Source organism: Protopterus annectens, chromosome 1.part0 (genome assembly GCF_019279795.1).
Source record: "Protopterus annectens isolate FY-2018-M chromosome 1.part0, PAN1.0, whole genome shotgun sequence".
NCBI classification, from domain to species: Eukaryota; Metazoa; Chordata; order Ceratodontiformes; family Protopteridae; genus Protopterus; species Protopterus annectens.
Genome location: NC_056725.1, coordinates 1,833,891,548 through 1,833,907,221, shown reverse-complemented (window position 1 = coordinate 1,833,907,221; position 15,674 = coordinate 1,833,891,548). Strand labels below are relative to the sequence as shown.

General features: G+C 36.9%; 1 protein-coding gene across 1 annotated transcript in view; it reads right to left on the bottom strand.

Annotated features, from left to right (window-relative positions):
* The window catches only part of C7 (complement C7), a 708,293-nt gene that overhangs the window by 290,026 nt on the left and 402,593 nt on the right, over positions 1–15,674 (bottom strand). Inside the window, exon 11 of the mRNA XM_044069786.1 lies at positions 13,891–14,119. Coding sequence (XP_043925721.1) covers positions 13,891–14,119 — 229 coding nt within the window. The remainder of the gene's footprint in view (positions 1–13,890; positions 14,120–15,674) is intronic.

Genomic DNA, 15,674 nt, shown 5'->3' with positions numbered 1-15,674 from the left:
TAATGTCAACAGGTTTCTTAATCTTGTAAAAGGAAATAAAGTCCTGAGGAAAAAAATGCTATTCTGCTGATGCAGAACATGTACCTATGTGCTAATGAGTGCAAAAATGTTAAGGAGATCCAGTTTTGAATATATATCAGGTGCATACCTCTCAACCTGGAAACATCAAAAATACGGACATGGCCCAGGAAAAATAGGTACAAATCTGTACGCTTATTAACATAAAATTTGCGTACATAATTACGTAACCCCACCTACTCCAATGGAATTGTGGGATACCAACTTTCAAACAAAACTGAAGAACAGACAACCAAAATATAGCACCAGAGTCCCTCTGCAGCCATTCCAGTGTCTGATTACTTGACTATTTTGCCCCATTTACCATAAACACTAATGTGCATGCTGCTTTACTTCTACAATTAAATAAAGCAGTCGCAAAACGTAAGGCTTTAAAATCATAAACTATTTATTATTAAAACAACATAACAAGGTAAGTGCTTCACCACCTTTCCGGTGGCTTCTTGAGACCATTAAAAGTGCAAAGCATCATATACTAATGATATAAGAGAAATACAAGCAGTAATGAAAAACACTGGCCTAGTTTACTGACAGATGACATGATCAAGGAAGTACTAGGTGATGCGCCTAAATTTCAATATAAGAATAGGAAGAATTTAAAAAGAATGCTATGTTATCCTAGGACTGAAATTACAGAAATCACATGGGAGACTTTCCCATGTGGATATTGTAGTTGGTGTAACCACATACAGAGTACTAATAAATTTATGCATCCCATTACAGGGAAAGAATATACTTTCACGATCAGAGCAGACTGTACGTCGAGGAACATAGTCTATATATATATATATATATATATATATATATATATATATATATATATATATATATATGTATAGAGAGAGAGCACAATGTGAGTGCTGTCAATATATCTATGTGGGCATGACTACACGAATGCTGAGGGACAGAATTAAAGAACATGTTAATACCATTAGGGCTAGAAATTCTTTTAGTGCCCTACCAAGATACAACTTGATGAATAATAAGGTACATAAATTTAAGTTTATGGCTACTGAGAAGATAGCAAAGGATGAAAGGATGGGAGATATTAAGAATAGAGTAGAAAACAGGGAGTTAAAATGGATACTTAGAGTGAGGGTAGATAAAGGATATGGACTAAACACCAACGTTTCAGTAAAGCCAGCCCTAGAGTCCAGAGGTAGAGGATAAGGCATGATATATCTTTTGATGAATAGGTGGATATAGGAATATGATATAAGTTGATAATACTGATTATGTCATCACAATTACCATATTTAATAGGTGATATTTTATAAATATACTTATAGAAGCATATATATAAGATATATGTAGGAAGTGGGTAATCATGATTTGTATATATGGAACAATTTCCAATTATTTTTAAGTATATATTCGAAGATGTATTTTAAATTCAAATATAAAACAAATATAAAGGGAAGTTAGCTAGATAATTTGTAGTGACTAAAAGCAGTACTAAGCATGGGCAGGACATAAGTATCCCATAGTTCTTTCCACACTATGGGACATGTTATAATAAAGCATTACGAATGTGCCTGCTAGTCTGTATTTTTTAATATATATAAACTACATGGAGAAGTGAATAGGTTACAAGATAGGAATATATAATGAAAATGAATTTCTAGCACATATTTTATATATATATATATATATATATATATATTTATAGGAAATAAAAATAAAGATAAAAATAAAAATGAACTACCTATAGAATGAAAGAAGTTGGAATGTCTATAATGGCTGAGGGGGAGAACGAGAAATACAAAATAATACAGATATGGAAGGAAGGGTATGAACATACTTAGGGTATTCATAGCTAAGTGGTCATCCCTACCTTGAATAAAAGCACTATATGTTAGTTTAGGACAAGGCTGAAGAACAAATTGGAATGATGTGCTTGCTAACATGTACATTCATTTCATTCAATGTATTTAACATCCAAGTTGTAAGATTGCGCTTTTACATATTATACATACTATATATATTTATATATAAGAAGTAATATGCATTTTATGTAGCATAATATAGGATGCAGGGCATGGCTAAATATACTTACCTACGAGGGAACATTTTGCTTTAAAATGAATAGGAGAGCAATAATAGCTTGAATGCATATAGTGGTGGTTGGGATGGATAGTGTAGTTTAATACAGATACAGACATAGTAGGAAGGTTCAAGAATATATCTAGAGGATTTTATACCTAGGTACATCCACAGCGGACGTTCATACTTGGACTGAAAGTATAATATGTCCATTTAAAATAAGGCTGGTGAAACATAAAATGCTTAACAAAATGAAATTAAATGCCTGTTGAAATACACGTTTATTCACCCTAATGCATTCAACATTTTTGTTATGGAATTGCATAAATATAGGAAACAACATGTTTATATGCAGCAGCATATGGTATGCAGAGTACGGATAAACGTACATACGTACGAGGAAGTATCATGCTTTATAAAGCATAGTTTTAAAATGTTATATGAATATGTAATGTTTTTATTTCATGTTTGGAGATATATATATATATATATGCTGGATATTAAAATGTGGTGGATGGGGGCATGCAGGATGATTACAGCGATGAAAGGACTCATGGAAGTCCAATTATAACTGAAGTTTTATATTATTTTTGTGTATTTTAAATGCTGTAGAAGGTGGGTATATGTCTATCAATGGGAAATGAAACTCTAGAGTTATGGACATATATACAATATAAACATATATACAATAAGATGTACCTTTAAGAAATCTTGGGCTAGAAGTTGAATGACGTATGAGGTGCTAAGGAGCATACATTTAGTTAGTAATGAGAGTTACAGGAAGAAGTTACAAGCACCATGTGAATTGAATTTACGAAAAGTAAGTGAAATGGTATTTAAATGATTTTGTGAATGTTTTTACACTTTTACTGGTCTGAAGAAGCCACCGGCAAGGTGGTGAAAGCTCTTACTTTGTTACGTTGTTTTTAATAATAAATAGTTTATGATTTTAGAGCCGTACGTTTTGCAACTGCTTTATTTCTTTATTATTGTTTTTTTACTTACGTTTCGAGGTCATGAATTTGTCTGCAAAGTATTTTGTAAAATGTTTACTTCTACAATGATTATTTGGATTTTATTTTTACATTTTATAGCACAATGCACAAACACTAAGACATCTGGTAAACAAAGCAATACTGTCTCACAATGAAAACAGACTCAGCATTAAAACATTATCTGCCCATGAAACTCACATTAATTGAAACAGCATTGAAACCCACACCACATCCAAAGAAAATGCATCTGGCCAGTGGTGGATAAAGATTACCTTTGGGCTGTTTTCAAAATTCAAATCATATGCCCCTTGCACACACAACAAGAAACATACAAGTGTTCTTCGATACAACTTCCTGACTTTATTAAATTATATTCCTTGTATAATACAGCACATTTGTTACACTTGGAGCGCATTTTAAATTTATTGTTTGAACATTTTTCCAGTAGGCAATGAGACAAAATGCATGAACCAATAATGACAAAACTGCCCAATTCAGAACATTTCCATCAAAAAAGTCTACTTCCACACACACACATACATTATCAGACCAACTCAATAGCTGTAAAACGCACAACAAAATAAACTAGACGAACTGCATGTTTTAAGACTTCCAGTTTTTAATCTAAGTACTGACAGACCCTCTCCTATATTCATCCTGAAGCATCAAAACTATCATTGTAATCCAGGTGCTATTAACTGGCCATTCTTGCTTCTCCGCTGTCTGCAGTGGAAAAATATGTGTTTTATCTTGAATGCTGGAAAATGTACTGTACCTGTTTAAAAATATTTTTCTTATAATGCAGCACAGAACAGAATTCTGATTTTCTGTTCCTGAATTTGGGTTAATGATATTTGTTGCACTTTCCACTGAGGCACACATGCCCTTATGCATGATGTTTACTCACTTCTGCTGCATCTGTAGCCACACCCTTGACTTGTTACACTCACCCCCACCCCCTTTAAAAGTACAACACAGTACAGTATCAACAATGCATCTACGTACTGTGGGAGTAGAACCCACAGCTGTCTGCATCAAAAGCAAGTATTTAACCTGTTATGCTATTAACAATGCAAGCAGAGTCAGCATAAGCAACATTAAACTTCTCTTCCCCTGAAGCACTCAGCTTTTTGTAAAATCCATTTGACACTCAACTGTATCTCTCAAATTTGCAGCACAAGAAATCTGGAAAAAGACAAAATGTATTGGGGGGGGGACAAAAGCTCAAAAAACAGGGACACATTTTAAACATCGCTTGCATAACTTTGGAAAGTTTCTAGAATAAAATGTTATGACACCACCATACATTTCACTGCCAAGTCTTGAACTCAGGAGCCTGTGCACTACAGTCCAAGCAACATACCACTATGCCATATCAGCAGTTTCCTGAACAATAGAAAGACTGAAACTTAAATGACTATCATTTGGTGAATTCGGTTCTCACTTCTCACCATAGCTCTTAGCACAGAAACCTGGACAAAGCCAATAATGGGGGAATACAGAATTCAGTTCTCACCATAACTCTCAACCTCTTAGCACAAAAAAAAGGACAAAGCCAATAATGGGGGAATGTAGCCATACTGATCTTATAAACTTAGAAAATTGCTAGAATAAAAGGTTTGGTGTTACCATTTCTTTTCTGAAGAATATGAAATCTGAAATTCAAATGTCTGTCATTATTTAGTGAATTCAATCCTACATGCAGAAACCACAGAATGTATGAGAAACAGAACAAAATATGAGGCATAAATGTGGAAAATGTTTTCAGAAGGGGTGGTGGGTAGCGACCTTAGGCCCTTGTTACCTTGTACCCAAGGTACAAGGTTTGAGCCTGATTACCTCCTCTAGCCACTACGTACATTCACCTGAGGCATTACACACCCACACACTTCCTCTGTATGAGATATCCAGCTTGCAGTTTCAAACAGCTGTCAGCCACGCTTGGTTTGTTCTGTTCCCGTACAGTTTCAAATGGCTGCTATTCGCTAAGGATTTAAGAAGCATTTCATCCAGAAATGCATGTACACTGAGCTTCATCTCAATTCTGGCAGGCTATTTCACAGAGCTGATGTCATTGTGTACATTATGACATCAGTTCAATAAAGCCAGGAAATAAAATTTAAAATACAAGTGCCGGGAAACTCGGAAATTAAGGGGTGCCACTTGGGAATTGTGGCACCACATTATATGGACCCCAAAACTCATTTTTTACCGGGTAATTAGGTATGGTTGGGAGGTATGATCAGTTGACTTTCACAATTTAGGCAACAGAAGGAGAAAGAAGGGGTTTGTAATCTTGGTATGTAAGGAAGGATACGTCTGGAAAATCAAAGATACATGAAGTGAAGGCTCTGGAAGACTTGCCAGGGATTAAGGACTGGCTGCTGGAGTAACCAATTATACTTGGTTTTGCCTTTATATCCCTTCCTGGGTCAGTTCCTAAGGCAGTATTAGGCAATTAGAATTTTTAGATTGGGTCAAACGGGACTACCTTTTAGGGACAGATTTCAATTGTTTGGCACATTAAGATGACAATTTAGCAACTGAGAAGCCCAGGCTGTCTTCCCTCTCAAAATGGTTACTGATCTTTACCAACAGATTTCTTTGATAGACAGGGATGTATGATTCAAAGGATGGACATTTTATTTCTCTCACAATACTCACTGACAACAAAGACTTATTCTTGAAGACAGAATTTATCAGTCAGTGATATTACAGGACTCAGTGGGAAAATAGATTGCTTACCCAATACTGCTACCAAATTATTCATTCCTAGTTATCAGACTATCTCCCACATGCAAGTTATAACCGAAGATTTGTTATCTTAATGTCATAGATTTTAAATATATATATATATATATATATATATATATATATATATATATATAATAAGGAAAAATGGTCCCAGTTCACTGACAGGTTGTCCCCTTTGACTTATTTGTGGGCTGCATTAAAGGAGCACATACAACAAAGGATGAATAAGTTAGCTGTCATCGAGGTAAGGAAGACTCGGAGGAAATGGCCCATCATTATAATCCATTTAGGCGGTGGTGAGAACAGGAATAAAGGAAAGGGCAATAATAACGGATGTCGGCCAGTTTTGCTTTTAATATTAATATTTCACAGACATTTTACCTAATCTGACCCATTGGCTGAATGAGGCTCAGTGGAGTAAATTAATCCAAAATGGTCTGCAAATCCCTAGTTTTAGTAAGAAAAAAAAGTGGCAGCACAATCAGGGACACAACAAGACTAGATACACAACTGAGAGCTCCGTAATAGCGGTGTTTAAATATTAATACTTAACACTGCTGCCTGATCTTCAAGCTTAAAAATTTCAGATTAGACCTTCTGGCTCTTGTTAATACACAGTAAGCAGTGATAGCCTTTTTGACTACTTGTTAAATTCTATATCTCCCAAGGTTGCAAACTGCATGCTGAGTGTGGTGGAAGATGCGCATGAAAAAGCCAAGTCTAAAGCTTCCAAAGTGTCAGCAGAGAATAGCCTGGATTTCAGTCTGTGACATACTTCTCTTGCATCTCTGACTTTGTTGCTGCACAATATTCAGAGAGACATAAAACAATTAAAACCCAGTGAAGAAGAGACCAGATCAGAGGTAAATGCACTACATTAGAAGATGGACAGCTACTGGAACAGCACAGTCTCCTACATGTCCAAGTCCGCCAAATAACAGACATTACAGACTAGTATAAAACATTAGAAATCAAAAATCAGTGACCTGAAAAAATCACTCTCACCAGAACAACTTAAAGAGTCCTTGGCCTGCCTAAACAAGAAAATGGAGAAAGTCATGTAATATGGATTAGGAACAAACTGTCAACTTTTCTGAATTGCAGGGTACCCCCACACATTGGGAGAGCCCACAGGTTATAATAAGAATGCCCATCAGCTCACACCATCATTTCAGCATACATTTTTAAACTATAATAATAGAGATGATACCTTATAAAAAGCCAGGGAGCTGGAAGTTAAATACCAAATTGCTGGACACATGGTATGATTTGCTCCGGACTACTATACATCACTTTATAACAAAAGAAAAATCTTTATCTGAGCTCTAAAAAGATACAGAGAGCTGGGATGCAAAGTACAGCTATGTTTTCTGGTGGTGCTGTGGGTTCAAAAAAGAGCTCAAAAGCTGCTGTCTACCTACTGTAATGAGGCTAACCATTTTTTTATAAGAATTCAATGCTGGCCAGCACTCCATAAAAGCTAGAATAATCTACTGCAGATTTTAAACACAAACTGATTAGCTTCCCAAACACCAAAAGCGTATCACCAGGGAAAAAGAAGACAAGGAACATGACCAATATGGAAGCTCCTGACAGAAGCTGGGGATCATCTCAGTGGACTGGACAGGATACACTCTGTGGGTCAATAAATGACAATGAATTTCTTCTCTTAGCAATTCTCTCAGATGAAGATGGAGAGAGAAAATGCCTTTTTCAGCCCTGATCCCATCTCTGAAGACAAAGAACTGCGCTGTTTGGAAATAAAGCATGATCAGGAATCCCTGTTAATGTTATGGCAGCAGCAATGACAACAGACTCTTCTGCATGACCCACAAGAAAGATTTGCCAATGGTAGTGATTCCATGTGCTGTCCAAGGAAGTGAACAATTCATAATCACTGTTGGATGGTGGCATACCATGTCTGTTGTCTTGAAACAAATACTACAAGTTTAGTTATAGATACGTTGTTATGAAATTTCAGTGTGGCAGGCTCTAATATTTGTAAAGTGAGCCTTAACAGAAAGTCAGCACTATGTTTTTGGCCAGTGCAAGGCCTGGGATAGTAACATCTATGCATCTTATGCAACTAGGTATAGGCACGAAAGGCTGATTTCCTCAGGTAGAGTAACTCATAATACAATCATTAAGTTGAGACCTTGCCCACTAACTATCTTGCCGTTCCGAGCAGCCACATACTTGCATATCGGTACCAGATCATGTGGGGCTTAGGAAGTGATACTGATAATTCTAAAAATGCATCTAGTCACAAATGACAGCCATACACATAGTAGACCATGCCCATGACTCTGGAGAACTTGTATCCACAGTCCTCCTTGACCTCTCCAAGGCTTTTGATACTGTCTCCCATTTCCATCTTCTAAACCACCTTGCTAATCTTAATCTCTCACACAACACCCATGCCTGGTTCAGCAGCTACCTCTCTGACTGATCTCAGGCTGTAAAATGGAGAACTGGCACCTCAACCTTCCTCCCAACCCCTAACCGGTGTCCCCCAAGAATCTATACTCAGTCCAATGCTATTTAATATCTTTATTAATTACTTCCACACAGCTATTACTAACACCAAGATAGTCCAATACGCAAACGACTCAACTCTAGTCTGCTCTGCTTCTAACCTCCAAGTACTCCAAACAAAAACTGCTTTTTCCACCACTGAGAACTGGATGCTTCAAAACCACCTGTCTCTAAATGCCAACAAATCTAAAATTTTACTATTCTCTCCCTCTAAATTTCACCCTCTTGACAAAACCTCCTTCAAAATTATCAGCCATGCTAACTCCACTATTGAAGTTGTTCCTTTTGCTAAACTTCTTGGGGTCACTATTAATGAGCATCTCAAATTTGACACCCATATTCAGCTAAACATTAAGAAAACACATCAGAAACTTGGCATGCTGTACAGGAACTCCCATTTTCTATCCCCTTCCACAAGACAGACCCTCGCCACTACCTACTTACTACCATCTCTGATGTATGGTGCCCCTCTACTAATCAACCTATCTCCCTCTATCTCCTCTAAACTAGAATCCTGTTACAACAAAATCTCAAAGTTTGCCACCAAGTCCAAGTACTCTACCCACCACTGCATACCTCTCCACCTACTGCAATGGCTAGAACTTCTCAACTACCTGGACTACCTCCAAATCACTACAGCCCACAAACTCATTTTTAAACCCATTAAGTGCCCTGCACTAACTAATATCTTACCACTATATACCCAGAACAGAACTCTAAGATCTGCTCACCAAAATCTCATTTCTGTATACAAACCAAACCGTCCCTCAGGTCAGCTTCTCTTATCCTTTTCGTTAGCCAAAAAATGGAACTCTCTACCTCCCTCTCTAGGAATTCCTCAAAACTTTGATCACTTCAAAACCCAGCTCAGTTCCTACCTCTCCAATAACAGGAAATGCACTTGCACTCTACCTAACTAATCCTGCCTAATACATGAATACATACATATACAAAAACTACCTTTCACCTTACCCGATAGGAGTTCAATCATATTTACTGTTTTCTTACAAATGTTTCTTTCATAGCATTCTCAGAAGATTTAAAACCTCAGTATAATGGTGACTCTGTATTATCGACCTCTAATTGTATTTACATGTAAATATCTAATTGTATTTACATGTAAATATGCACTGTATACTATACTAGGTTGATATTCTACTGTGCTTATGTTTTACTACATGATTTGTACTAATTGTTTAATTGTTACTATGTCTGCTATGTTTGTGGTGTTTTTCTCCCCGGGCCTCCACTGAAAATGGACTCCTTGAGCCCAGTGGACCTCCCTAGTCATCAAACTGAAAATAAAATAAAATAAATAAAAATTTATGATAAAAAAAAAAAATAACAGCAGATTTAAGTTTTTGATGTATTTTGTATATTCCCTTTAGAAAATGCAATATGCACTTATATTATGAACCAAAATCTAATGGAGATTTGTAAAATGTCATATTGTAATGAATAGAAATACAATAAACATGGTGCCAAACTATCATAATGAAGTAACATTTGAGAAAACAATGCAGGGATTATGTTTTCAATGATTTTACAAAATACTTTAGGTGGACAGTATTAATTTCCTTTCCCATATGGTACCCCTAAACAACAGCTTTTTATAAGGATACTCTAACTGTCACAAGAAAGAATTTGTTTAAATATAAAAGTTCTGAGAAACTATTAACAGAAGATTAGCTTGTTAAGCACGCACACACACACACACACACACACACACACACACACACACACACACACACACACACACACACACACACACATTCCTTCAAATAGACCCCTTATATCTGCCCTGATGATGACAAATCACAGGAATTGTTTACAAATAAAAATATGTCACTATTATTTTTAGAGAAGCATTTCATCTTCTTTTTTACAGTCTTCCCAGTGTTTGCCATTGACGATTAGGTACATTCACTTTCATTAAACCAGAAAAACTATTTATCAATAAAAGATATGTTTTGACTGGAGGAAATATTCCAGCTTCTTTCATATACAGTCTGTTCCTTGCTTGCCTGGGAAGTATTTTATCTCCCCCATCCAAGATAGGTATCTTCTGAAAATAATACACCCCTCTTTACAGGAAAAAGTCACATGACTTGGCCATAAATAAAAAGAAATAATTACTCATTTCAGATAAGTGTTTTGGCCTCTTTCACACGCAGACTGTCCCTCAAGAATAAGTCTTTCTGAAATGGTACCCCCTTGGCTGACTCTAACAAGTCTTAGCAACTGCAAGCTAATAAAATAAAAAGTGAAGATTATTTTTCTAGGACATATTTCATATCTCTTCATCTCCTCAGATTAACAACATTATGATAAGATGCCCCTCTTCTGACTGTGCAGAAGTAACAAAAACAATTTGAAATTAAAATATGCAGGATTTGATGTATATTTTTCTATCAGATAGTACTGCTCTGTTCACAAACAGAGTGTGCTTCCAGCCACACAGTAATCATTTTCTAATTTGGTCTGGTCGTACACAACATAGTCATGGCACCATTCCTGATCTCATAGCTGCCTGATCAAGATAAAATAGTGGGAGAAGCCAAAATCATGTATGGATTTATTTTTTAAGCATTCCACTTCCATTTGAACACAACCTTTTTTCTCCTTTTCTCCTTTCACAATTAACTCACTTCTAATAAGGTAATTATTTTACTCATTTGTTGCTTACTTACCTCATTTTGTAGATTATCCTCAAGAATCTCACCTTATGCCTCACAACTCACCAGGGGTATCGGTTAATTCTCAAGAAAGGTATCATATCATACGTTACCTCTTAAAAATTGCCACAGTTATAAAATTTAATTGGAAACTTATGAAATCACTGGCGAATATTTTTGTAACAACCATAATTTTTTGGACATCATCTTTTTCATCAATAAGCCATAATTTCAGTCATTTCAGTAGTAGTTTGTTGGTTATTGATAGACAGATGTGGCTATGGTGAGGCTCGTTTAAACAGAATAGGGCACACTCAAATTAATGTTAGTGTTGACATACCAGAGACCATTCAATCCAATGTCCTATCAAGTAACTGTTGAATGTTAAAATTGTAGTTTGTCAAACTGCAGCTGATCAAAACAAACTAATTAAAACTCAACCCATCAAATCTTCAGAACTGGCTATGCTATTACTCATGCAGAGGTATGTCCCATACTCACCTTTACTATTGGTGTAAACGGGGAGAAAGTTTGAGACATAGCTTTTAAATGGTTGAGCTTTATTCGCTGAAAGCCAATCAACTGTGAGTTGTACACTTGGGAATGATTACTAGAAAAACAACTGTCCCAGCACATAAACCATAAATGGAAAACTGTCAACATTTGATGTTGAGGCCTGACAGTTTTACATACAAAATGAAGTTGTACTAATGCCCTGACAGACTCAAAACAGATGCTGCAGCGGTAACGTTGTCACCTCATAGTAAGAGGTTCTTTGGTTCAATTATCAGCTGGGGTGCCTTCTGTGTGGAGTCTGCATGGCCTCCCTGCGTTTCTGTGGGTATCCTCTGGGTGCTCCGGTTTCCTCCCACGTTACAAAGACATGCGTCTGGAGTGTTTCAACCCAGGCGTTTCATGAAAATTGGCTCGTTCCATGTCAGACTTTCCCGGTTAACAAATGTAAAATAAAATACATATTTTATTTATTTACATTTGTTAACCATTAGTGTCCGACTGGGTAAGAAGCCCATTTTCAGCGGAGACCCAGGGAGAAACTCTCCAGAACAGTGCAATCAGTTAACATTTACAAAAAAATTAACTAAAACAGATAAAAAAACATATTTATATATGGGAGAAATAGTCATTAAGACACATATTAACAGCAAAATAGAAATGCACAAGTTCCAGCAGAAATAGAGCTCTGTCCGTCTGGAAAAAGGAAAACAGCAAGGTTTAAAGCATTAGTCGCTTAAAAGAGAAAAAAAAAAGGTATAAGAGAAAGAAGGATGTGAAATAACAGGAAAGAACTAACTAGCCAGGCGCATAACAGGAGCAGAGCCATTTGCTATTGAGATAAACTCTTAGGCTTTTTTTAAATGAGGATAAGTTGGGGTTGTTTTTGATGTGCTGAGGAAGAGCATTCCAGACTTTAGGTATTTTATGGGAGTACAGGGAGTCACCATGATACTCATGAGACTGGGTAACTTTAAGTATTAGTCTGTCAGAAGATCTAAGAGATCTACAGTTAAAGTTTGGTTGAACCAGGGATGAGAGTGCAGGGAATTGCTGCGGTAATGCATTATTTTGTGGGTAAAATTAAGTTGGTTTAGTTTTAATAGGTTTGGTAATTCCAACCAGTTAAGTAGTTGAAGAACGGAACAATGATGGGTTTGGTGGGGTTGACTGGTGGCATACTTAGCAATTTTATTATAGCAGGACTCTAGGTAATTAATGTCAGTCTTACGTAAATTATCGAAGACTTGCGAGCAGTAGACTAGTGCAGAAAGTAAATGAGATCTTGCTGTGGCTAGTCTGGCTTGGTTTGTGAAGTATGGTTTGGCCCTATATAGAGCTCCAAGTTTTGTGTGAACTTTCTTGATTGACAGTGAGATGTGTTTGTCAAATTTTAATTTATTATCTATAATAACTCCTAGGAGCTTGGTTTCATTTGTAGGTTCAATCTTGGTGCCATTAGAGGAATGAATACAGAGAGGTAGAGAGCTGCGTTTTGATGATGTGTTTGTGAAAATCATTAATTTTGTTTTGTTTGGATTTAAAATGAGTTGATGGTTGTAGAGGTAATTTTCAATGTCAAGGAAAGCTTTTGGCATTTTTTGTTTCAGATCTTGCATGGAAAAGGCTGAGCAGATAAGAGAGGAGTCATCTGCGTATTGGATAACTGTGGCAAGTTGGGTGGCAGAATGTAGGTTGTTGGTAAATAAGACAAAAAGGAGGGGACCAAGTATGGAACCTTGAGGTACTTTAGTGGTTACTGGTAGTAGAGGGGAGAGTTTGTTCTCCCATTTTATAGCATGTTTTGGTTAGACAGATAACTGTGTAACTATGTAAGGGATAATGAACTTAGATAATAAGTTGCAAGTTTGTTGGGTAGCAATTGGTGGAATAAGGTGTCAAAGGCTTTTGACATATCCAGAAAACTTGTGCAGACAATCTGGCCTTCATTTTTGAGGTGATGAATAATATCAGTGAAGATTATTAGAGCTGTGTTAGTACTATGTTTAGGTTTGAAACCATGCTGAGAACCGGATAGTAGACTGTTAGTAGTAAGATGGAACATAAGTTGTTGGTGTATACATTTTTCAAGGATTTTTGCTATGGGAGGCAGGATAGCAATTGGTCGGTAGTTAGAAATATCTTTAGAAGATAATAAAGTAAAAAGCCAGATGTATAAGACAATAAAGGTAAAGCTGACTGATGTAAAGTTTTCTAGTTTAAATAATAAAAGGTATAACAAAATAAAGACAAAACTGCCTGGCACAGTGGTTAAGTGTAGGAGTATAAATGCAAACCTGGTTGATCTTCAACAAGAGTTCCATATTGACAGGCTGGTCCAAATGTATAAGGTTTGCATAAACAGAAACATTGGGTTCCAATCACCATTGTTTTAGCTCCGTTCTGGCAGGGTTTGCATCTGCATGGATCATTTTCACTGATATACTCCTCAATTGCCTGTTTCAAGTAATGCCTCTTTACTGAGGCACATGGTACTTCCTTAACGAGATCATACAGAGGTGAAAGCTGTGGGGGAAAAATGCAGACAGTGTTACTAATTACATGTTTAGAATTCCTGAAACAGCTTTATCCCCCCATTTGCTATGATATGCTAAGACCCATTAGATAGAACAGACAAACTGATATACCTTTGTCTGAAATATCATCTTTCAATTTGCTACATTACTCGGCTATGTGACTTCTGCAATGGCGTTCCCTTCAAAGAAGACCTGTACTTGCACACAACTATGGATTTGTTTGATTAACCTCCACAGATTTGGAAGAGTGGAACTGAGTAGCAGCTTTCAAACTCTTCTTTCCAGCTGACTGTTCTATGAGACACCCAGAGTCAAATGATGGAGGCTGCACACTATCAAGTCCGTTACTACTATTGCTACAAGGAGTCACAGAAAGCTTGAAAATGAGTCTGATCACTTCTCATAGGTTCATAGTTTCATAGGTATATATTAGGCTAATGACCACCAGGGTCTTTATAAACCTAGCTGCACAACCCAACTCAGTTGTGTCTCTATTTATCATGGGTATTTATTAGGAGGGGGATATGTGGGGGGTATACTTTAGTTTGGCCATAGCTACTGTCTGTATCTCTCTATCAGAGATACTGGGCCAGACCTATAGTTAATTTCGGATTTCCCATCCATTGGTCAAGGTTACACTTAAATAGGGTTAGGGATGGACTCTGCTTCACATGGATGGGGAACCTGTTCCAGAATATGGGAATCCTCTGAGACACATATCTGTCTCACCAAAATGTCCTATTAATGTTGTAAGCAACATTTAAATCCTTGGATCTAGTGGTTCTGATGCTATTTATTTTGTTGATGTGCAAATGGTCCATCAGAGCAGGAGCCAAGAATGGCTTGTATGCCAGGCATAGGTTGCCTCTCAGTAACCTGGAAGAGACTTAGTATAGAGATAGCATTTTAATAAGATCCTTATAAGTAAAATCTATTTATACCTTGGATTCTCCTGGTAAGAAACCTTTGTAGGCATTCCATTTGCTGCATATGTCTGGTCTGATACATACCAATGTGGCATTACACTCAATGATGGGTCTGAACAGGGCTGAATAAAGTGCCACTTCTTCACTGGACCTGGATTCCATGCATTTACTTACAAGCTGGGTGAAACAAAGATTTTCTTACTGTCTTGGCCACATGTTGGTCAAAGGCCAGATTACTGTCTACATGTGTTTCCAGATCCCTGACTACCAGGTTACCTCTTAGGGATGTCTTATCGATGGAGTAAATAGCTGGGGTGGTGGTTTTCCCAAAAGGCAATATAATGCATTTCTTAGCATTGAATTTTAATCTGTGACCTTGGCACCAGTCATTTGTCTGTGTTAAACCCTCTTACAAGATGTTTGTGTCAAGGCAGGAATCTATGATAGCTCCTAGTTTCCAGTCATCTGTGAACTTGGTCAGCCAAAGGTCTTTGACATTAGCCTTTAACTCTGAGAAGCAGATGCCAAATAACAGCAATCCTAGCATGGAGCCCTGAGGCACCCATCAAGTGACTGGGATCTTAGTGGAGGCATTCTCACCAATCCTGGCTTCCTTGC